This window comes from Hypomesus nipponensis, chromosome 18 (genome assembly GCF_054491055.1).
Source record: "Hypomesus nipponensis isolate SF chromosome 18, ASM5449105v1, whole genome shotgun sequence".
Lineage (NCBI taxonomy): Eukaryota > Metazoa > Chordata > Actinopteri > Osmeriformes > Osmeridae > Hypomesus > Hypomesus nipponensis.
Window position 1 is genome coordinate 811,066 of NC_140378.1, and position 25,287 is coordinate 836,352.

Consider the following 25,287-nt stretch of genomic DNA (forward strand, 5'->3'; position numbering starts at 1 on the left):
TTGATTTATCAATTGCAAATTGTGTTTTCCACACATCTGACTGCATGACTACTGTTCATGTGTAACCCGCAATCCACACTGGGAACTGAAGTCCCAATGTTACAATAATGCATAAAAACAAAATAATACATAAAACCACGATAGACATTCTCAACCAGAATTATATTACTACTGTCTGTCTTGTCATTCCGATAGGTTGTTATATCAAACATTAAGTCTGCTATACACTGCTATACAATCCCTCTATAAAACTTGGATGGACAGACAGACACATGTCTCGCATTACAGTATAGATTACATTTTGCTGAATGATTGAAGGGCCAGAAAACAAACATTCTAATGAAACAACCACCAACTATCAACACGGAAATAAATGACAGATTGTGGATCTAACGATCATTACGTGTACCTGAAACACAAATCTAGGAAAGGTCATGAGAGGAGGGTGCTGGAATTTGATGCGCGGCCCAGCAGCTCTCTGTGGCACACTGTATAGTCCTAACATTTCTGTGGCAGCCACTTGGCTTTCAGTTTGCCACCGTCAATAAACTTCAAGCCTCAATGAATTTAGGTTGTCTAAATCTTTCTACAGTAACTCACTTGTATTGTTTATAGTCAGAAAAACCCTCCATTCCTTATGTACTCTATGCAATAAGGAGACTTTTAACTAGAACTTTCCTTTTAGACAAAGTTTGACAAGACAAAATTTGCTTCATTGTGCTGTTCTGTTTTATTTTTTTAGCATATCCATCTTCGCCCTAAGAAGCCCAGAAGCTTGCGGATATATGAATCCCATGTTGGAATCGCCTCACCTGAGGGCAGTATTGCAACTTATACCAACTTCACAAACAATGTGCTTCCTCGAATAAAAGAGCTGGGTAAGATCGCAGATCGCATAATCACTACTTAATAACATGGAGAAACTAGAGCACTCCCACTTGTCGGTTGATTCTTATTAGTATTTATTATTAAGTCTCCTCAGGTTAAAGTAGACCTAACAAGTAAATCCATGCCTGATGGTACTTCTGTATCCCAGTCAGTAGTGGTCCTTAACCCATCACATCTGCTTGATTTGTTTAATGCCATTGTCCCCATGATCAGAAGTGCTTTCTCCTCAGTGTTAGACTCATCACATTTTCTCTGCACAAATACATTTCTGCAGGTCAACACCTACAGTAACCAGTCGCGGAGCCAGAGGGGTGGCCGGGGTGGCACTGGACCCCCTTGATATCGGACTGGCCACCCCAGGTGCCACCCCAAAATGTCCCTGGCACTTGGATGCTGATTGCCATTTAATTAATTTTGTTAAAAGAAGCGTTTCTATTGACATCTGGCAGTGCATTTTTTTCAATAGAGGATATTTCCACAGTTCACCAGTCAGTCACAAAACACTACGCCAGCGTCTGATACAGCGCCAGCGACGGAAAACAAGAGCATCATATTACAGTTATCGTTTTAAGCTTTAGCAATGGTCTTGAGGCTTCCTGAACGAAATGTAATGAAAGTTGAGTTGCTGGGCCGCATAGCCATAGAAAAAGATACATATTGGCAATTTGGTTACATAACAGATTCAGATAAGAGAAATATGTCTCTGTTTTTGTTTAGCACTTAGCACTATAGTAGGCTTAGCTAACAGTGCAGTTCCTACTTGGTGTAGTTTAAAACAACAACAGTGTTTAGACATTTGAAATCTATTGTAATGACCTGACTAGGTCAGAAAGCAACAATCGTCCAGGTATAAGATACATTCCCGAATTAACATTTATTAACCACACGGTACACAGGCACAGTACACGGTACACTGTTTGGCCTTCGCGCACAAACAATACCGTCTCTTGTGAAACCCAGACGTAACAGAAAGAACAGACGCTAAACCTGTTCACGCGAACACTGATGGTAAACAACCAACTAACAGCCTAACATAACACACGTCTTTCGGTGTGGGTCGCTATACTATTTTTTTTCTTTTAGATTCCTTGATGAGATGCCTCATCAATCTATTAACGTTACAAAAGATTAACACTGCAGTCAGATTGACCGTTTGCTATCGTATAATGCCTGTTTGAAATAATGTATTTCAGACTAGGGATAGCCATGATCTAGTAGTTGATTGAAGATAATAATGGAAATATGTTTAAGATTGAACTCAAATGTGGGTAATTGGATGTGTAGGCCTATATGTTGTTTTTGCTTGGGGTTCACTTCAAACATTAAAAGAAAGGGTGAGATAGCAGACTTCTTCAAAAAGCTGAGCAAACAGGATCAGGTGGAAATAGACCCCAGTCCTTGCACCACCCAGAGACCTCAGAGCAGCTCCCTCCCCAAAGCTTAGCTTGTGTTTGTAGGCCACACATGTAGCCTACACACGTTTTTCTCAGAATAAGACTCACTTTAAAATGTTGGTTGTTGATTCATGAATGTTCTTGTTTTGATGGCTTTGGCATTTTGTGTGTGAGTGTACACTAATAGTTATGTTTTAATGTAAAAGAAGGATCTAACCTCTAACCTGGTTTGACCCAGATTATACAGTATATTTATAAAAACCAAAGTGACCAAAGTCTCCAGCTTGTGAGTAGCCTACAGTACAGTGTGAGTAAGAAAGACATTTGTTGCAATTCAGATGTAGAGCAACGTGTCTATTCATAGTAAATGTAGAATTTGATTAAAGTGACCCTAGTGGATCATACCAAGCCACACTTAAGAACTCAGGCTTAAGTTAATTTTATTTCTATTTCTCGTAAGCATTAGTATATGAATAATTTACACTGCTTGGATGCCAGGTTAAGGTTACACACACATTTTAAGTCTTGGTCTGTGGACCCCCTGAAGTAGCCCTGGCCACCCCATATATAAAAGTCTGGTTCCGCCACTGACAGTAACAACCACCTCAATGTCAGTGTTTCCCTAGAGATGATGTTAAAAGACAGCAGGAAATAAGGATGGCCTAATTTGACAATACTATTCATGGTTTCCTGCAGAAAATGTGTTAGTTAAGGTGGTAGGGTGTGTTTTTTTTTTGTTTTTTTTTGCGTTCTGCAGAGAAGGAAGACTAGCATTGGTTACTGTTTGGAATAAAAGGGAGAAAACAGGACAGAGTAACACTGCTGATATCGCTCATTAATAAAAACCTAGTTGACGACGTAGTTAAGGTGGCAGGTGCTGCCTTGCTATTCCTGCAAAGTGCTGCGGGAAACCATGCTATTTATATCAAAACGTGAAGTTCAATAAAATGTACTTGTTTACCTGCATTACATTATTAAACATTGTGTCATCAAATTGGACCCTATTGGACCACATACTCACTCTCCTCATTCACAAGAAGAATTAATTCTGTTGAAGCTGTAGATAGATGGTGTAAAGACCCAGAAAGATGGATAAAAAAATGTGTTAATAACCAAACGTATCCAACATTCCATGTATTGTAAACCTAATGAACGGATTTCTCATGTCCATTTGTGTCTCTCAGGTTACAACTGTATACAGCTAATGGCTATCATGGAACATGCCTACTATGCCAGCTTTGGATATCAAGTAACAAGTTTCTTTGCTGCATCCAGGTACATTTCTATATTGTGGTTTCGAATTTTTTTCTGTGGTTAGTAATGGTTTACAAACTTCAAAAGAAAGAGAATTCAAATTCCACCACAACTCTAAAGGAACCCAGCAAAATTATGTATAAAAAAAAAATTAAACAATCAAATAAAAGTTTCACAGTAAATGGCACCCTTAAATATTATTGCCAACTAGAAAGTGCATTTCCTGCAGAAAATACGTTGGAATGCTGAAAGCTGAAAAAAAAATGCTGAAAAAACAGAAAATACCCGCAAACTGAAAGCTGAAATGAATTTCAAAAATGTGAGTCACACAAGAGGCAGTGTGGAAGCTGAACTGCATCCTCTAACAATGTTAAGAGCTTAAATATAATGCGGGAGAAGCTGAACTGTTAAACTGTAGAAGTAGAGTATTAGTTTTAGTAGCTGAAATTATAGTTGGGATAGTAATAACAGTAGCAGATAAAGTAGTATCAGTGGTGTAGTAGAATAAAGATACGTGATCACCCGTCGAAGCTTTGGACGTCACATAAGCAGTTGACAGTGTCGTGCTACAGTCTAGGATCCGAGATAAACTGCGGTTTATTCAAACGCTTAAAAGACATCAGAAATCACTAATATTCCAAGGTTATAGAGAGGAGACATTTTTACGGACGCTATAGAATACATTAGTTTACAGAGCCAGAAATACAGATAGATTGCCAGAGCTAGATAGACAGACCTAGATACAGATGTGAGTAGGTGTACACAAGCACATACATCTTTCTCTAGTTTTGCCAGCCTTCAAATGTGGCCATCCCTTTCCCGGTTGCAAAAGCAATATTCCTAAACCTTAGCCGCTAGCCTACATGATCAAATAGTAATTGATCCATTTGGCATATATATCCACTATAATGAGGTCCGAGGTTTCAATCCCACCATTTTGGACTGAGGGGCTGTGCTCTTACCACGAGGCCATACCCAACGTAGCTGAACGTGTGAATAATGCTAGAAGAACCTATAAATATATGTTATGAATGTAAAGTAGCAAAGACGTTACGTTGTTTATAATACAACAAGATATATAACATATTTTTGACACTTGCACATCGAAACATTTGTCACTTTATTTATCAAATTGATGACGATTGAGACGAACGTCTCAAGGACTTGACGTCACTCGATTCCTTCAATCTCTCTATACCAGTGGTTCTCAACCCTGTCCTCAGGGACCCCCTGTCCTGCTTGTTTTAGATGTTTCCCTGCTCCAACACACCTGACACAAATGCATGTTCGTTACCAGGCTTCTACAGAGCTAGATAACGACCCTTTTATTCAAATCAGGTGTGTTGGAACAGGGAAACCTCTAAAACATGCAGGACAGGGGGTCCCTGAGGACAAGGTTGAGAACCACTGCTCTATACAGTCGCCATACCATGAACTGGCCAGCAGATGTCCCTATGGAGAAGATGTATCAAACGCTTCGAAAAAGCGATACTTTTTTTACACAATTGTTTCAAATATGTTGTTGCTCTGCAAAGCTTTTTTTTCCCCCATCACTAAGTAGCAGCACAAGTAGTATCCAGGCATGCAAACTCCTCACCTTTGGGTAGACTCACCTTTTTGAAACCAACATGGGTGACCTATGTGATTTGTGCAGATCCAATGAGAGAATTTGGGGGGGGGGGGGGGGGGGGGGGGGGGTGATGGCTATTGGATGTGTGTTAGTTTTACAGTAAGTGATGCTTTTGACTTTTGTTTTTTAAAGTAGTTCAACACAGGTAATCCTGTCTGTTTAATTGTTTTTTATGATGTATGCTATCCAAAAATTGTCTTTATGGTTAAAAGAATATATTTTTTACAAGAGCACAGATTCCACATAGATCTAGCCTCTTAATTTTGCTCTCAAAGTGCACCAGATTCATACTTTTAACTCTAAAAATGTTTACATTTTCTTCCGGGGGAGCATGCCACCGGATCCCCCTAGAGGGTCGGGGGTTTGCTGTATCCTTCTCACCTTTTTTTTTTTACTCCTGACCTGTTTGCATGCCTGAGTATCAGTAGTGGTAGTAGTTGTGTTGTGGTGCTCTTAGTCTTTTAATGAGACGGGTTGACTGAATAGCTCCGTCTTGTGACTCAGCTGATACCAATCACCTGTGTAAGTGGGGCGTGTCTGTGTGGCTACCACGGTGATGGTGCAGCTATGATTGCTGACGCGCTGAGAACAGAGAGAATAACAGAAATGTACCTAGAATCCACACCTCAAACAAGTTAACCTAGACTCAAAACTATAGGGGAGAGGGTGGTGAGTTGTGCCAGTTTTTACTTAAAGTGACTTTAAAGCGAGGTCATGACAGTAATTCTTCCAACTAAAATATGTATCCCTGGGAACAATCACTTTGGATCTGAAATATAGTATTTAAGAACTATAGCTTTCTGAAAGAAAGTGGTCTCTTGGCTGTCAGAAATATTCATCGATCAGGCATTGCACAGTCAGTCGGCGAACAAGTTAAGAAAACTTTATTGCTTGTGGCCGAACGCAAGGAGACAAAACATCACACGCCATGGTGCTACAAAGTTTTTTCGCTAGCATGTTGTGCTAGCAAGCTATTTAAACAGAACCACTCTTGACTGTTATTGGCTAATACAAAGCATGCAAATGTCCCATTGCTCTTCTTTCATTGGCTCCCGTGCATAGACATGGCGCGCGTGTTTACGACATCAACCCTGATTGAAACAACAGCAGAGTCTCCGGTCCTGATGTCGTAAAAGCTCCTTCACATAGGTGTCAAGCAAATGGTCGCCAGACCTTGTGTCCCCACCTAGTCTTTGTCACACAGTATCTCCTTAAAACAACCAAAACTCCCCTCTTCTTAGTCCTCAGCCCCAAGATAAGGGTCTTGTATGTTTATCCAGAGTTCCGATTTGGTGGTAGGCCTCTCTTTGCACCCAAGGAATACTGAACACAGAATCATTCTTATACAGGACAACGGTTACATCTTTAACTTTTCTAACATCTCCCTAGCTGTTCTCACTGCAGGGAAATGCTGTGTCCAGTTACTGTATAAAAAAAGTAAGCAGTTTCTCCTGTGTTGTCAGATTTTACCCATTGTTGTCAGATTTGTGTTGTCAGATTTGACCCAAGTATAAAAAGCTGTATTTCAGTTCTATTTTGACATGTCAAGGTGATTGTGGTCTGAAAATGATTTCATTACATGTCCATGTGTTTTTATGAAAATTCCAAATGGCCGACGCCCAAAATGGTGGACACGGGACAATGTGATATATTTTGACTTGGTATGCCACGTAGAATCAGAAGAGACCAATCTTGTGATTTATGACAAATCTGTTCTGATCAAGTTATGATGCAAGAAATCCAATGCAATGGCTAGATGTAGCATCACTATATCTACAAAGCACAATAAAACTGACTCTTCATGAGTATAAATCCCCTGAGAATTAAACATTATCGTGACCATTATGAATATACTGCTCGACAGCTACTGTCGCATACCTGGCTTCACTAAACAGATAAACCAGTATCTTGACATGCTTAAGACTTTGGCTGGATTGGAACCTACGACCTTGCACTTCAACAAAGCCCGTCATATCCCAGTGAGCCATCTTCAGCGCTGGGAATTGCTGTGTACAGTTACTGGACATAAGGAGGTTTTTTTGGAGGAAGAGAAAAGTAAGTCAGAGTTGCCCAAGTTTTCCCTTCAGTGGCCAAAGCACCCTTATGAGACATTCTCTGACTATAATAGCATTAGTTAAGTCACAAAGATCATTCTGCAAACATGATGATTATAGCTAGCTAGATAAGCAAACTTTCTACCTACATCTAGCACTAGGCAATACCATACTTTATTTACCAATTACAAGTGGAACAGCATTTGTTGAATTCTTAATCTGGGTCTGAAATGTGTTGTGCTTTTGGCCGTATTCAGACCTAGGCGTCTGTTTCAGGCAGAAAGAGATGACAAGGATGTTTTTTCCAAGTAGCAACAAATGAAATTGCTTTTTTATTGCCATAACAACCATGAGCTAATCTGGAGTTAACCTTCGCTAACATGCTAGTCTTTGTAACGACAAAAAAAAGAAGGAACCCCCCCCCCCCCCTTTATTCAGAATTGTCTTCCAAATTAAACAAGTAACTTGTAATTTTGGCAATTCGCTGAATTTCATTGCCACATGTTAGTCTGTAACATGAAGGCAAAACTGATTCAACCATTAAAACCATATCCTCTGAAAGCTTATACACTCAGGATGTTATCTGATGAGACAAGAGACACGTCCTTCTCTCCATATTAGTATGCTGCCCATGCATAATAAATTCAGTATTGGTAAATGGAGTATATGGCTGTATGTATTTTTGGGCTGTGCCATTTTGGGAAACTGATTCAACCACCTAAACCATGTATTTTCTGAAAGCTTACATCCTAAAGATGTGATATGTGGAAAAGACTACAGGTTTGAACACACATTTGACCATTTCTGAACTGTCCAGTCATGCTATAGGGAGATGCAATTTTTTTTAAATGTAGCCTACATGATTATTAGGCTACTAAACCTATACCAATTGTGAATTTGATATGCTGATAATATGATTTACATCTCAGAAATCTTCATATGAACAATCTACATGCTCTACTCTAAGTACAGACCCCCCGGCAAAATGTGTCCCCCCCACTCTCAAAATGCTGCTGATGCCCATGCCTTTGACATTAATTGAGGGGGACATGGCTAATTCAAAAGAAGTTTGCTAGAGGCAAGCTAGCTGCTGTTGCTAGCCACACTTCACTGATTGTTTGAAAGCGCCGGAAATGAGAATGTTTCTTTCGACATAATAAAGTTTAGCCATAGCTGTGGCATTGAAGGCAGTAGCCTACTACTATAGTAGTAGTGTGTACACACTGCCAGTGCAAGCCGAGTCTGACGGCTAACATCAAACCAAGACGCAGTCTCACTCAAATTCCAAGTTTTACACAAATCACAAAAATATGCTGACCTGCTGGCTGTCTTCGCAATCGCCATATCTTTAAAACACTGCTCTCCATTTGAATGTAGAATTGACCCTGACGGGCTGATGGGGCTCTCACGTAGCAAACAAATCAAAGTTTTACAGCAACCTACATTAAAATCTCACCACCTGGCTGTCTTTACAATCGTCATATTGTCATAAAATGTCCCTCTTTCTGTTTCTCGTGTAAAATTGAAGTATAAAATTAGCTATGAAAATACTACTATGATGCTTTCTAGCATTTCTCCTGCCTAAAAGACCAGGCGGTCTCACGGGCGACCCGCACTCACTCAAATTACAAAGACTTTGACAACCTAAATCAAAAATCCGAGATTGCAGTTCCACTCAATCGCTTTCTCAACAAAGCCAAATGGTTGGGATTTTTTGGGGGTGGTATTTTTCACTCGTAATCCAAGCTCCAATTTGCGTGCAAGAACGTCTCTCACGTTGTATCCATGCTTTATTGCTAACGTGTGTTGACGTGGTAACGTACCTAGCAAAGATTACCCTTCGTCGACTAAAAGCACTTTGTTGCCACAATAACGTTGTAACCTCCTAAACTGTGCAACGGAACGTAAATCCCAATACAAGCAACTCAATCGAGACTAAGACAAACATTTTGACACAGGCATTGTGTATGTAGTCCCAATATTGACAAAGTTTTAGGGGGGCAAAAAGAATAATAACTAGAAAAGGTTGTTCCTGCGAAACAGCAGTGAGAATGCTGAAAACCTGAATGGGGATAGCTGATCATGCTATAAAAGCTGAAAATCGTGAACATTTTGTAGAAAGTTATAAGCTGAAGCTTCAAAGCGCCCGAAAGGTATTTTAAATAGGGGCTGGAGCTGGACGAAGGCATAAAACTACAGAAAAGAGAAGAAAAATGCAAAACAAAGAGAAAACAATGCATAAAAATTAGAAAATTTAGCAAAAAATTATGTGCTAATTTTAAAAGGCCTGTAATGTATGTTAGAAAGGACCTGCAGCAAGATGAAGGCAGAAAAGAGAAAACATTTCAATAGTACTGGCAGTTGGAAGATACTGCTGTGAAAGGTATTTTTGAAAGGACCTGGAGCAAGATGAAGGCATAAAACGGAAGGAAAGAAGAAGAAAAATGCAAAGCAAAAAGGGGAACAAAACCAGTTGCTGAAGTCTGGATTGAACGAAATTGAAGGTAAAAGGACAAAACTGGAATGACTTGAACTTGCTGGAAAAAGGTAGCAACCGTTGGTCATTGGCAACAGACTGGCAACATTTCTAACATTTCTGGCGGATCATTTCTTGCAAGTGTGTCAAAGTGGTATGTATTAACACTGTAGGCTTGAATAATAACCAAAGGCGTGAAGCTAGAGGGAGGATGCAATGGAAGATTTCCTACATAAGCTAGATCTACTACTTCAAATTGAAAACAGAGAATATATTTAGAGTAAAGACAAGTTACTTTACATCTGTGTTCAATATCGTCAATTAAAAATAAAAACTTTCCAGTTACGATGCGTTTGTTCGTAGGATCAACGCCAGCTGCAGCAAACACTTACCTCAGCCCTGGTTTGGCTGTTCGTGACGGTCAGCTATGACAGTTGAGCCTCGATTTTTGTAGATATCTGTAAAACTTGCTCAAATAAAAACGATCTAGCTAGATTATGTACACTTTAAGCTCAATATACATATCTTGTTTGGCCAATTTGGTCAATTGTGGAAAAAAAGTCGAACCGTTTTTAGTTATGGAGAGCCATCGCGCTAGCTCGATTGTGAGAAATGTAGCTAGAATCCACACCTCAAACTAGTTAACCTAGACGCAAAACTGTACGTCCAATCCAAAAAATAAGGATACTTTCCGAGACCCAAGACTCTGCCGAAACCATTGATATCCTTTATGTGTCTGTGCGGTCAGAAATACAACTCTTTTGGCAGTTTCCAAAACGTTACCCAATTCTGCTTTCATGGTGCGTGTCTGTTTGGTTGCCACGGTGATGGCGCAGCTGTGATGGCTAACGACCTGGGCAAAGAGAATAACACATTAAGCTGAAATCCACACCTCAAACAAGTTAACCTAGACGCAAAACGATAAATCCAATCCAAAAAATTAGGAAATTTCCCGAGACCCAAGACTCTGCCGAAACCAGAGATGTCCTTTAAATGTCTGTGCGGTCAGAAATACGACTCTACCGGCAGTTTTAAAATCTTCTTCCTTTCGGCCTTTTCTGACAAATTTTACCCACCTCTCCATTGAAGTTAGTGAGAGAATTTGAAAGGCTGCTCTCGCTTCAAGGCTCAAAGCTGAAAATCTGTAAATGTGAGCTGTTTAGAAGTTACATTGGCTGAAAGAGGACAAGTTTTCCTACTTTTAAGGTATAACTTGTTTCTGTAAGTTAAACTATATGAACGTCAGAGGAATTTGTTTGACAATTTAGTTGAATATCAGAAAAATAATAAAAATCAAGAAGGAGCTAAATTTTTCATGTATTTAAAACTGTCACAATTCAAAATTGGCTGAATATTTGAAAAAGCTGAATCATTTGGGAATTGCTGAAGGTCTTGTGAACATTTTAAAGTTTGAATGGTGTCTCTAGCTGAAAGTATGCTGAACTAGTTAAGTTTGAAAGAGGAGGAAGCTTTTTAATGATTTGAAATGATTTACCATAACTTTAATGGGAGAATAATTTGCACAAAAACCTTAATTCTTTAAAAAGTATAAAAGTGAGAAATACCAAAAGTCATAGCCAACATCTCCTGAAGGAGCTGAACGTTTTGATACCAAAGTTGTAGGAATCGGTGAAAGTATGCAGGACTAGTTAAAGGCCAAAAAACGTCAGAAGAACTCAGAAGTTGAAAAACAATTCAGCATTCTCACAATAAAGAGAAACATGCTTAACAGCATTCTCACAATAATATATATTTGAGATAACCATGGTTGTGCGCTTGCCGAAGGCAAAGCACACCCAATAAATATAGCTGCAAACAGCTATGCGGGTTCCTCCTCAAAATTGCAAAATATTATAAAAATGTACAATGTAGAAGCAAAACGACTGCATGTTTGGCCAACAACAATAGGCTGAATGGGGGGTGAACTCATGAGCGTAAGGTTACAAGTCAGTCTCTCTATCCTCTCTGCTACACACCAACTGTTGAGATTTTATGAATAGGAAGGGCTGAGTATTACCTTTGGTCAGCTCTGGGACAAAGGTTAAGAAACTGTCTACATTTCAATGTCAAATTGCATGAAATTGCACATGGTACTACTTCAGAATGATGTCATCTCAAAGCCAATAAGGTTTGAAAAACCATCAGTCAAAATGATATGAGGTTTATTGACACAAAGATATTGAGGCAATGTGGACATTTACATAAATACAACCCTTTCAGACATTTTGTATTGCATTTCTTATTCCATTTCACCCTATATAAAGACACATCTGCCCACACTTCCATCCATGCTGTTTCCCTCTCTCCCAGCACAGGTCATGCCAAGGGAGAAATGCTGCGGCGGCCACATGAGGTTTAGGGGTGGTCCAAAACATGCCTCCCACAATTGACAGATTTTCCCCAAGATGGCTGAAAAACAGCAGATATTGTAACTCTTCTTGAGTTGATCTCTTTCCAGAATCTCAGTCAATGCACAATTAACAATAGTCATGTGGGCAGCTGGGCTACGGCAGAGCTCATGCTCAACTCCTTGTGAGAATAGCCTATGTCAGTACAGCAGCTGACTCTCTGGTCCTATTAAAATACACAACATGCACAATCAGGGTGACCAACAAGATTATATTAACTGATAAACAATAATATTACAAACATCTAACTGAACAAACACAACAACTGAAATCCCTCACACAGCTGTTGTAACCGCACTATTTTCCACCAGTCTTTGCCTATTTGACATACCACACTGCATGCTGGGTACCAAAGGGGCGCTGACGCTAATTATCTAGCTGTGCTCCAACTGTGATTTGAGTATTAGCTTTGGTCAGCTTTGGGACAAAGGTTAAGAAACAGTTGACATTTCAAGGTGAAATTGAACATGGTATATCAGAATGATGTCATCCTGTTTAACTAAACAGACAATCAAAATTATGACTGGCCAAAAGACTGCAGCTGGATTTGAACCTGTGACCTTGCTCCTTGCAGTACACTGTCTTAGCCTTCTGAGCTATTCTCAGTGTTGAGAATCATTGTGGTCAGTTACTGTATAGAAAAGTAAGCCATTTGTTCTGAGGCAAGCTTAATAAGATTTGGCTCAAGTTTAAACAGCTGTAATTCTTTCATCTTCTGAGACATCAAGGCAGGGGCAGGCAGGCAGGGCAGGCCAGCTGCATTAAGCTGTCTTGGGGGAGAGGGGGAGTCCAGCAAGGGGTCTGTGTTGCCCTCAGCATTCTCTATTGCATCCTCTGTTACACTCAGCATCCTCTCTTGTTGCTCTCATTATGCTCTGTTGCACTCTGTTGAGCAGGCCTCTGCATGACCTGTAAAAGTAAAAAAAGGGTCCATGTCAGTGGTGAAAAATAAAGCTTTTCCCATCTACACTTGACACAGACTTCAGTTTTGACTGTGAAATGCCGTGGCAATACTTGAACTTCAATCCAAATGTGTTGGAAACCCATGCAAAGTCACTCAAAACACAGGCTCTAGCAAGAGTATTTAGCTCTAAACTGGTCAATATATACACATCTGACCAAAGACCAGCTCGACATTTTCCTGTAAACAGTGATTCTGACTGTCAGAGACCTTTTAAATAGACTGACAGAGTGAAACTAGCCTGGCTAACGTAGGTCGCTTTCTCAGGCAAATGACGAATGAACTGCCAGTGAGCGAGCCGAGTCTGTCTATGAGGCTAAGTCAAAACAAAGTACCGCCGGGACGCAGTCTCACTCCACTTACAAGTTTTCAACAAATCACAAAAATAATCGGAGCATCTGGCTAAAAGCACAATTCCCACATCTCCTAAAGGCTTCCATCCTCGAGGTTTGGTAACAAACACATTTTTGGTGTCGACCGATCTGTAAAATGGTGAACTTATGAACATGACGCGATCAAAACATGGCTGCCGCCTAAGCCTATGCGGTCTCCCTGGCGCATAGGCTTATTACAAAGACTTTCTCGACCCAAATCAAAATTCTAAGCCGACTGGTCTGTGGGGAATTGCTTGTTCTCCTAAGAGCTGCCCTCCTCTACCGTTTTGATGAATTCGCCGAGATGCTACATGATTCAGTAATTACACAGAGGGAAAAAGCTAGCTAATTTTCGAGTTCGGTTTTCCGTCACTTCAAACTCACGATCTAACGGTCTCAAAGTGCTCAAACCGTCAACATAATTCAAGAGTAGTGTACTTTCACGAACCCAATCATTGATTCTAGCTTAAAATGTGTAAAAATGGGACTTGCCGAACGTGGCTGCCTCCAACAAGGCTTTCAGGTGATTCCAGTTGATAACAATGGCCGCCAAAAAATATTTTATATTCGTAACGGCGAGCTGCGATTGGAAGCGAAATGAGGGTGAGGGTGGGGCTTGGTCAGCATACCATTTCAAGAAAGGATGTGTGTGCGTCTCGCCAAGCTCGCACGTGTCAGTAGGTTGACCACCTGTTCCTCTTTGCGCTGTATAGCACAGCATTTTCAATATGCGACGTGCGGAACAAGGGGTGAAAATGCTGTGCGACACAACGCAAAGTGGTCACTCTAGTGTTAAGGGGCAGAATGAGTCTGTGAGAATTTGGAGCGCGCACTGTGGAGCAATTCAATTGAATCAAATCAAATGTATTTGTATAGCCCTTTTTACACGCAAGCATGTCACAGAGGGCTTCACATACGCCCATAGAACTGCCCCTCAACCAACCTAAACCCTCAAGGAAGACAAGGAAAAACTCCCAGAAAAACTCCCAACAGGAGAAAAAATTGAAGAAACCTTGGGAGGAGCAATTCAGAGAGGGATCCCCTCCTCCAGAGACGGTTGGTAAGAGAGAGGAGCAGAACACAAGCTAACATAGTCGCACAATGTCAATGGGCTTTGAAACACCAAAAATTCATTGTTCGGCTTTATAGACGTTGGATGGGACCTGGAAACTCGCTGTTGGTCGTCATGGAGACTGGTTTCCGGTTGACGACCTGGTCCAGCGTTGGTAGACCGACGACCAGGCAGGTCCTGACAGCTCAGACCCCCCACACCACAAGGGATGTGTGGGGGGGACAGAGAGGAGAACAGGGATTAGAGAATGCCAGGAGCAGCTAATAGTTACAGTCGGAATAGAATGAGATCCCCACCGGTCAAGTGTGGACTAGTGCAGCAATTCAACAAAGCTAAGAGGGTATTTGATGCAGCCCCACACACCAAGACAGCGACAGCCCCCCTTGGTTGGAACATGAAATCTGTTCCGGGGGAAACAACTCTAAAATAGGTTATATTTATATGAATAAGGATGAAAAAATCAGCCCCCCGTTGTTTCCAACTAGTAAACTATAACAATAAAAATATACAGCAACGGAACTATTACAGTAACAATATACAATAACAGGTTTACTTTATTTGTAACATTTAAATGTTATATTTTTTGACCCTTTATAAAACGAATTCAATCATATATTGACATACCAAGGTGAAATTGTTTTTGTTTCTACAGATTGATGTCGTCTTGAACCCTATTAGGTTTGAAATACAATCAGTCAAAATTATATTTGATTTATTAACAAAAAAAATATTGAGGCAATTTGTACATTTACATAAATACACTTCCTTCAGCCATTTTGTATTGCATTTCTTATTCAATTTGATGTTTTCTATGCATCTATAACAAATTTCAAGTCGATTGGATCTATGGTTCATGAGGAGAAGGGTTTTCAAGGTTATACCAAATTTGGACAGTACAGCCAAATCTATCATGGCGGACCTTATGGGTTCTTGAGGCTTTTTTGTTCCCATGAGAAATAAGGCATGTATACCAATTTTCAGGCATTTTGGAGTAATGGGGCGCTGGAGAAATCATGTAGACTTTGGGCGTGTTTTATAGCGCCACCTATGGGCGCACATGGGCCACTAGCCGTGTGGGAGTAGTGAGGGACCTGTTGTGTCATTGGGCCAAATTGTAAAAAATCGGGTCCAGGACTTTTTGAGCTGTTGGGCCATTTAGCGGAGAAATATAATAATAATAATAGGAATACTAACAAAAACAATAGGTTTCCTCCTACTGGAGGAACCCAATATTAAGAATACTAACAAAAACAATAGGTTTCCTCCTATCGGAGGAACCCTAAATATAGCTGCAAGCAGCAATGCGGGTTCCTCCGCAAAACATTATAAACATTACTACAGTAGACATACACTGTAGAAGATCGAGAGTTGGACAACAAAAGAGCAAAACAACTTAATGTTTGGCCAACAACAGGCTGAATAGGGATTTGAACTCATGAGCATAAGGTTACAAGTCAGTCTCTCTATCCTCTCTGCTACACACCAACTGTTGAGATTGTATGAATAGAAAGAGCAGACTATTAGCTTTGGTCAGCTTTGGGATAAAGGTTAAGAAACGGTTGACATTTCAAGGTGAAATTGCATGAAATTGCGCATGGTATTTCAGAAGGATGTCTGCCTGTTTGACTAAACAAGTAATCAAAATTATGACAGGCCAAAAGATAATGGCTGGATTCCAATCTACTACCTTATACTTTACAGGTCACCATCCCAGCCCATTGAGCTATTCTCAGTGTTGAATAGTGTCATGTTCAGTAACTTTATTAAAAAGTAAGCCGTTTCTCCTGTGGTAAGCGTTATTGGATTCAGGCAAAGTTGAAACTGCTTGTACATTTACTATGAAAATGGGACAATGGGATCACTGGGTTGCTGCTGTAAAGAATAACTTAGTTTTTTTAAAAGGTTGTTTGGAGTGCCATAACTTGTCATGGAAGGGAATTTCAAATCATGCCTAGCATCAGTGGGGATGTGTCCTGGCTTAGGTTACTGAAATGAATTTGTGCAACAGACAAGGGATCCACCTGAACAATTAATTTTCTTCATTAAAGATAACCATTAGCGTTATTTCTACCATGTGTAGACTACAAGTAGCTAGCTACTGTGGTGAACCTGGCTTGTTAGCAGTGGTTTACACAGTCTCGCTAAACAGATGATTGGAGTCAGATGGCTGAACGGTGAGGGAGTCAGGCTAGTAATCAGAATCAGGTTGCTGGATCGTTTCCCCGCCGTGCCAAATGATGTTGTGTCCTTGGGCAAGGCACTTCACCTTACTTCCTGTAAGTCGCTCTGGATAAGAGCGTCTGCTAAATGACTAAATGTAAATAATTGTGGTGGGCTCAAATAAACATGCATTACACGGATTTATCGGAAGACTAGAAACCGTTTTGTCAGAATAAAAAATGAAAAACTATGCCTCTGACTGGTTTTGAACCTACAATCCTTTGCTTACCAGCACAACATCTCAGCCAATTGAGCCATTCCCAGTCATGGAATATACAAAGTTCAATAACTAAATAATAAAAAAGCTGTTTCTCCAATGGCGAGCATTGTCAGATTTGGTCCAAGTTCAAACAGCTGTAATTCAGTCATATTTTGACATATCAAGGTGAAACTTTGCATGGTACTTCAGAGGCATGTCACCTTAAAGCCTATTAGGTTTGAACCATCTTTCAAAAATACATTTGATTTAGTGACACAAACATATTGAGGCAATGTGGACATTTACATAAATACACCCCTTTCAGCCATTTTGTACTCGATTCAATTGCCTTAAGTAATTTTTAAATACGTCAATGATACATATCTGTACAAAATTTCAAGTCAATTAGACCTTTGGTTCAAGAGAAGAGGAATTCTCTCTTGTTTTCCAAAATTATCACTGTACAGGAAAATCCATCATGGCGGACCTTTATGGGTCCTTGAGGCTTTTTTGTTCATCAAAAATGAGGCATGCACACCAAGTTTCAGAAGAATTGGAGCAATGGGGTGGAAATGCCATCACTTTGAAAATTGGACCTTTGGGCGTGGCCTGTGGCACCCCCTATGGTCCGATGTGGCCCATATTTGGTGTGGGGGTACCCACTTGGATGTAGTATCAATGTGCCAAATTAGAAAATGTATGACTGGGGACTTCTTGAGATATTGGAGCGCAAGGAGAACAATAATAATAAGAAGAAGAATACCAACAATAACAATAGGTTCCCTCCTACCGGAGGAACCCTAATAATAATAGGAATACTAACAAAAACAATAGGAACCCTAATTACTCATTTAAGGTTTATATAAAGGTATTTTACAACATCACAGGCCAATTTTCTACAAGCTTTTTGCACCACATGAGCACATCAGACTTGATTGGCAAGTCCAGTTCTTTTATATCCTGGCCTTATTTCTTTTCCATCTACCCTTTTCTTCTCCATGTATCGTTTTAATGACATCCTGCAAATGTTCATCTGCCTCGCCACCAGACGAATGGACTTCCCCTTCTCCACCTCTTCCACTGCTTTGTCCATGTCCTCTAGAGGAGTGGAAGCCCTGCTTGTCTTCCTCTTATAACTCTGTGGCATGATGGTCTTTCTATTTTGTGTCTAAAATTAAGAATATCACATCGTTTTAGTGATAAAATGTAATACAATGTACAATTACAATAAAATAATATGTTTAAAATATTCATAAGTGGGGGTGAGTTGTGCCACTGGCACAACTTCACCCAGGCCTTTTGGCACAAATCACCCAAATTCCAAGTTTTTGGAAAATATGCATCATCCAGCAGTTTTAACGATAGTCATGCTAGCTATATAGACTCATTGTGTAGCTTACCAAAGCACTAAAACGCGTGAAATGTTTTCAAACTTGTCTATAACTGTTCAGACACATCAATTAAGAAACCTTGATCATAGAAGTTTTACTTCGGAAGGCAAAAAACATTTTTTTGAACTTAAATGTGCTTACCTCTCATGCAATGAGGCTCTCTTCTTTGCAGGATGAGTAAAATGGCTGACTTCATGTGTGGTCACTTGACTAATTTATTTTATGGTTCCCTAGAAACAGGGGGTGGCACAACTTCCCCGCTGGCACAAATCACCCCACCCTCCCCTACATCCAATCCCAAAAATAAGGAGATTTTCCGAGAATCAAGACTCTGCCAAAACCATAGATATCATTTATATGTATGTGTGGTCAGAAATATGAGTCTACCGGCAGTTTCAAAAACTTGTACCTTCAGATGTCTTGGTGCTTGTCTGTGTGGTTGCCATGGTGCAGCTGTGATCGTTTCTGAACTGGGCAGAGAGAATAACAGAAATGTAGCTAGAATCCACACCTCAAACAAGTTAACCTTAAACTATACGTCCAATGCAAAAAATAAGGATATTTTCCGAGACCCAAGACTCTGCCGAAACCATAGATATCCTTTATATGTCTATGCAATCAGAAACACGACTCTACCGGTCAAAAACGTGTACCTTCTGCTTTCTCTGAGTTTCTCTGAATGCTGGCAAACTATACATATTTTTTCAACAAGATTTTGAAGCTCCTTTTCACCAAGCGTTTCAGTCAGCACTCAAGGCTCTCACATACACACCCATGTAAATCTCAGAAACGGTTTGAAAAACTCATGAAACATAATCAGTGATATGGAAAAAAGTAGCTGAAAGATTGAGGGAGAAGGATTTGAAAGTAGAAGTAGTTTAGGAGGATTAAGAGGATTTGAAAAAAAAACTAACATGGAAAACCATTTTAAAATATTATGAATATTGATTTAAATTAATTCAAGCATAAGAGTTAGAAAGCTGAAAAGTCATAGCACTCATTGCCTGAAACTGCTGAATGTTTTGATAGCTGATCGGTTTTAATAGCTGAAGATTTGAAGGGGCTGGAAGGTGCCACGGAAGAAGAAAAATATGAAGTTGAATAAAGATTCGAAGAACAATAGTTGCTGGAATGCTGAAGCAGCATTCCAACAATAACATGTACCAAAATACATTTCACTTACAAGTCTCAAGGAACTATATTGAGCAATTACATCACTTCCTGTTTTAGGATTTATAAATGAGGCAACATGCTTGCAGTATCCTTTTGTCATCCAACAACATGAAGAAAACAAAACAATTGGCAGTTCATAAGAGACAGTCGTATACCTTCTTAAATCTGTTAATTGCTTCTTCAAGAAGATCCACAAACGATTTGAGCCCTGTCAGGGAAATATAAATGATGTGGAACAGTTGAAAACCTCAATGGTAGAGGACAAAATTAGAAAAAAAAGTGAGAGAAGCATCAAAATTCCCAAGTATCACTTTGAAAAAAATGCAGGCCATTCTGGTGTCTTGGGGTCACCATGTAAAAAATTATACAACAACAAAACATCAGACAATGCAACATCCACAGGCTCGGTGAAGGGTTTCTAGCAGAAAGCCTTTTCTGACCTCAAGACACAGATGCAAGCACTTGGAGTTTATTTTTTATTTAAATATGACTATATATTATACTATATTGTGATTAATATGACAAATAACATTGGTGTGTTTTGTCCATGTCAGAGTGGGGAAGGGTCAAAATAATTTATTTGTTAATAATTTGTTACACAGAATATAATATTCTGAATATATATTAAATATTCACACCTTTATCAAATACCCACGCCCAACCCAAAATCCACACATTTAACACCCTATACAAAATTCACATCCCATTCAAGTCATACCTGCCAGAAATTAAAGAATAGAAATGAGTTCCCTTGTCCTGAGACCTGATTTCTTACCTGCCTGTTTCTACATATGTTTGTCCACCTCACCTGTTGCTTCAGCTAGCTCTCTCACAGCAGCATGTTGGATGCTGTCCTCCTTCTCTTACCATGCCTCTCTGTTTAAGGAGCATTGAAGCCTTAAAATATTGTAAACAATTTCTGCTTATATGCATGTAGCACTCTATGCGTTGTTGCTAACGTGTGCTGATGTTGTCTCACAGCAGCATGTTGGATGCTGTCCTCCTTCTCTTACCATGCCTCTCTGTTTAAGGAGCATTGAAGCCTTAAAATATTGTAAACAATTTCTGCTTATATGCATGTAGCACTCTATGCGTTGTTGCTAACGTGTGCTGATGTTGTGAATGAGTGATAGAGATGGAGGGAGAGCAGGGAAAGGAAATGCAGCTGAACGAATACCCTGCGTGTTTTAAATTGCTTTAAAAAAAAAAAAATATATATATATATATATATATATATATATATATTATAACAAAACGCAATATGTTGCGGCCGGTGTTGATTCTGTGGCGCACCACCACAAATTAGTCTGTTTGGGAAACCCTGATCTATAGTATTTGTTGCAACAATCATTTAAGCTGCATTGCCATGTGTGTGACCCCACTACTCAGGCCACCAAACAAGCCACTCTTCCAACTCCATTTCAATTTCACATATATATATATATATTACGCAAATCCATTTTAACAGCATAAATGTATTTATTGTGCGATTTAAAATCTTTTTGTAATTACAAACTTTGTGGTTTTTTTCACATGCTGTTGCAACAACTACTGACGTTAGAAAAACACCACACCGGTTCTAGCTAGGAGGCTAACATTACGTTTTGAGTGGATGGCGAGCGCAGGACGCCGAAATGGATGCCAATAAGATTCTGAATGGAAAGTTTACTTTTAAAAAGTTGCCAAATGGTTCCATTGACAAGACCAAAGTGATGTGTTTTGTCGTTGTCAACTGAGCTATCATTGCAGCCCGTCCAGTCTGAAATACCACTTGATGGCCAAGCACACAGCTGATGCAAATTCTCCACCCCCTCGTCAAAGCCAGGCGATTGCAATGTTGTTTTCAATTACAAAAAAAAAAACATTTGCACTAAGCAAGCCGATCCACTTTTCCATGTTGATAAGAGCATTAAAATGAGAAAAAATAATGGGACAGAAATAAATCAAGGGACATTTAGAATGGATAAAAATGTGAGATTAATTGCGAGTTAACTATGACATTAATGCGATTAATTGCAATTAAATATTTGAATCGTTTGACAGCAGTAGTTAAAATGGAATGTGGGTAGTTCAGACCAATATCAATTCTAAACATAGACTATAGCTTATTTACGTCCATCATGACGGTTTGAAAAGTTTCTACCCGTGCTGATAAATAATGATCTGACAGGGTTTATACAATGCCAAACACAAGATAATATACAAAGGACACTACACATCTTGGAAAATATACAACAAAATGAAACTAAAGCAATAGTACATTGCTTGTGAGACCTGCAAATTTGCTTTCTGCACGTCCTGTTGTTAGAGACTGCACCCATGGCATTGTTTGATGTTGCGTTTATCGTATTACATTGTTTTGTTGCTCTGTGCTATGTAATATTATAGTTGAGACACTGTTGTTTTTGTACTGGAAAGAACTGTTCTTCTAATACTTTATTATCTAATCCTTGCACTTTTTATATACACCTTAGATAAAAGATTCTGTTACATTAATAAAATGTAAGTCGCCCTTCATGAAGTGTCTGTGGGTGGGGGTGTGTGTGTGCGTGCGTGTGTGTCCACAGTCGCTATGGCACACCAGATGAGTTAAAGCAGCTGATTGACGTGGCCCACTCCCTGGGCATTGTCGTGCTGCTTGATGTGGTCCACAGCCATGCCTCCAAGAACACAGAGGACGGCTTGAACCGCTTTGATGGATCAGACTCGTGCTTTTTCCACGCACCACCCCGAGGACACCACAGCCTATGGGACAGCCGCCTCTTCAACTATGCCAGGTAATGTCTGTCTATCAGGCCTGATCCATATGATCACCCAGTAGTACAACCTGTTGTTTATTGACGACTACTATCAAGATCTTTCATCCTGTTTTCTGACCAGTATTGGGGTAACGTGTTACAAAAAAACGTGTGTGAGTACTCCAATTAGTTTTTAGTTTTAACAAGTAACATAACGTGTATGTTTTGCAATTCAAGTATTGTTATTTAGTTACATTTGTTTTGTTTACGGTTACAGTGAAAATTGAAAACAATGTCACGAGTGGTCAATTAACACAAATTATAAGAAACATCATACTCAATTCCTACCTCATTCATCGCCTCAAAAACCAAATCGTTTTTTAAGCATTCTACCTCCACCTACAGGCTAACATTTGTAGTTACACATTACATTCCGTCCTCTAGCAAAAAAAAGGTTATTTGGGTACACTTTGGTGTCGCTGGAAGAGATGGTTCACTGTGGGGTGCAAGGAGCACACCCACCTTAATATCAATAATCAAAAGCATTGCATTAGTTTGAAAGATAAGGGCAGTGACACTAATGCAGGAACCACTTCATTTTCTTTTGCAAAAAAACAGTAAAGCTACACCATCGCAAAGAGGGTGCTAAAGAGCTTTTTTTTCCGATGAGTCTTGCTTACAGCAGGGTAGTTCTAGTGGTCTTTTACAGTAAATATTCAAAGCATTGGGCCTATTAGGGGAGAAGGTAAGTACATCATTCTGGTTCTCAGAAACCTCAGACCCATGCAGGACTAGGGCTTAATCCTTTAGATAAATTGTCGGCTCACAGGTCAACAAGAGTAAAAGCTCTTAGTAGGAGCTGTTAAATGAAATCCTTTCCATTCTTATCCCCAACACCTAGTCACATAAGAGCTAAACAGGCCTTCAGATATGATAGAGTTCTCCTAAATAGCAGTAAAAGTTCTCCGCAAAGGATTTCCTCCCAAAACCTATTCACAAAGCTGTTGAGACCAACTTTTACTCAGGAATGGGGAGAAATCTTAAACCAAGAGAAAGATTAACCTTGTTGCAGTGGATGATGTCAACAATCTCACTATGTCCACACTGATTGGCTGAAAGAGGAGAGGTCTCTGTCAGTGATTTTGTCATAGAGAAGTTCTAGAAAGAGGTATCATGTTGCCATATTCAAATAAACATAGAAAAGGTTTCTATGTTCAAATCAAGATTGTACATGTTAGGCTAAGTGTCACTAATTCAACAAGTAATTGTCCAGCTAATTATCAGCCTCTTACATGTGCATCTCATAAACAAATTGTGAAAATGTATAAAATTGTCGATATGGGGTCTAGAGAGGGCATTTTTAGTTTGATGCAATCTCTTCTTTTGACAGATGGCTGAGATTTACCTGTATACGTAGTTTGTCGGCGTTGCATAGCAGCATATTTCCTGTTGCCAAGAAGCGTAGAGTTGTCAAAAACCTTGATCTCCGGTGTTATTGGGTTGCTTGTTTAAGTGACTCCATCCCTGATTAACTTTACAACAATCATAATATCCTTGCGATTAAGGCGATACCTCTTTAAAAGCACATTATCACAAAATGTTTCTAACATTCTTGTGTTCAAAGGCGGAATGCAAGCAACAGATTTAGGATTGTTTGTAATTTTGTTTTAGTGACTTAGGAGTCCTTTTGACAACCCTTACCTCATACAGATTTATTAGCTGGTTATAGCACTAAAACATTTTGAGAAATACTCCAAGAACAACAAAAGAAAATTGTCCTAAAATGAGGACTGAAACGCCCATTATTTTTTAAGAGTTTCTTTTAAATTGGCAAGTTAAGAGCTAGTTTTAGCTTTAATAATGATAATTTAGTGAGTAATATATATAGTATAGTATAGTTAACTTTTATTTTCACTGTATACTTTTTACAAAAAATCTGAATGTAACTTGTTGTGGAAGATTTTCTAATCAAATCGCAAAATAACATTTAAATGACTTTGGAATACATACAAACATCAGCCAATACACAGAAAACCATTCGGCCCTGGAAATAAAGACATTCTAATCCGACATTAAATTTCAACAATCATGTATATAGCTAAATCTGCTATGGGTAGTGCAGCAGGGGTTAGTGACGAGATACTGTTTTTCTTCCAGTTCATCTATGGAACCTAATGTGTGAATATTTGAAATTCACAACTGTTTTGTTTGTTTGACTTGTATGTTTCACCTGTATGTATGTTTTCACATCTCTAGCTGGGAAGTACTGCGATTTTTGTTATCCAATCTGCGCTGGTGGATGGAGGAATATCGTTTTGATGGTTTTAGGTTTGATGGGGTCACGTCCATGCTTTACCATCACCATGGCATAGGTAATACTGTATATGTGAACTTGGTTTGTAATCTGTGTGGATCTTTAGTGCATTCCTTATTTTCTTTATGCTGGATCTATAATATAAATTCATTTGTCCTCATTATGTAGGTTATCTAAATGCAGTATCTTTTTATTTGAGAAATTGTACACTATTTGTACACACAGATTTAGACTTAGATGTTGTCACTTCTCTTATATACGGGGTTTGATCCCATTGGATTTCTAGGGTGTTGATTCCTCTTAGCGATAGAGTTTATAAGAGATCAGTTACTTGTTGTCTTGTGCATGTTTAACCTCTCACTTTAGGCACTGGGTTTTCTGGGGAGTACTCTGAGTACTTCGGCCTTCAAGTGGATGAAGACTCCCTTGTCTATCTAATGCTTGCCAACCACATTTTGCATACTCTCTACCCTGACTGCATCACAATTGCAGAGGTAAAGCTGTGAAATCCTGCTTACCTCCTCCACACAGCCACAACACTCTAGGTATATTTTACACCAGTCCTAAGCCAGATAAACACAAAGCATTTAATCACTCTTCAGTGACACTCCGTCCACAGCCATCATTAATTAAATCACTCATTATTATACTTATTACTGTATTAACAGCTTACATCAGTTTTCATCTGTGATTAAATCGTAAAACATGATATTGTGAACGTGATACAGTATTTATGGCTGT

General features: G+C 39.4%; 1 protein-coding gene across 6 annotated transcripts in view; it reads left to right on the plus strand.

Moving 5' to 3' along the window:
* Nucleotides 1-25,287, plus strand: part of LOC146250800 (1,4-alpha-glucan-branching enzyme-like) — a 140,987-nt gene that overhangs the window by 40,127 nt on the left and 75,573 nt on the right. For 5 of the 6 annotated variants that reach the window (XM_084679453.1, XM_084679450.1, XM_084679456.1 and 2 more), the window contains 5 exons: nucleotides 743-878; nucleotides 3,467-3,557; nucleotides 22,062-22,271; nucleotides 24,489-24,604; nucleotides 24,913-25,040. In XM_084679453.1, coding sequence (XP_084535579.1) covers nucleotides 743-878; nucleotides 3,467-3,557; nucleotides 22,062-22,271; nucleotides 24,489-24,604; nucleotides 24,913-25,040 — 681 coding nt within the window. The remainder of the gene's footprint in view (nucleotides 1-742; nucleotides 879-3,466; nucleotides 3,558-22,061; nucleotides 22,272-24,488; nucleotides 24,605-24,912; nucleotides 25,041-25,287) is intronic. The other variant, XM_084679455.1, reaches the window with a different exon arrangement.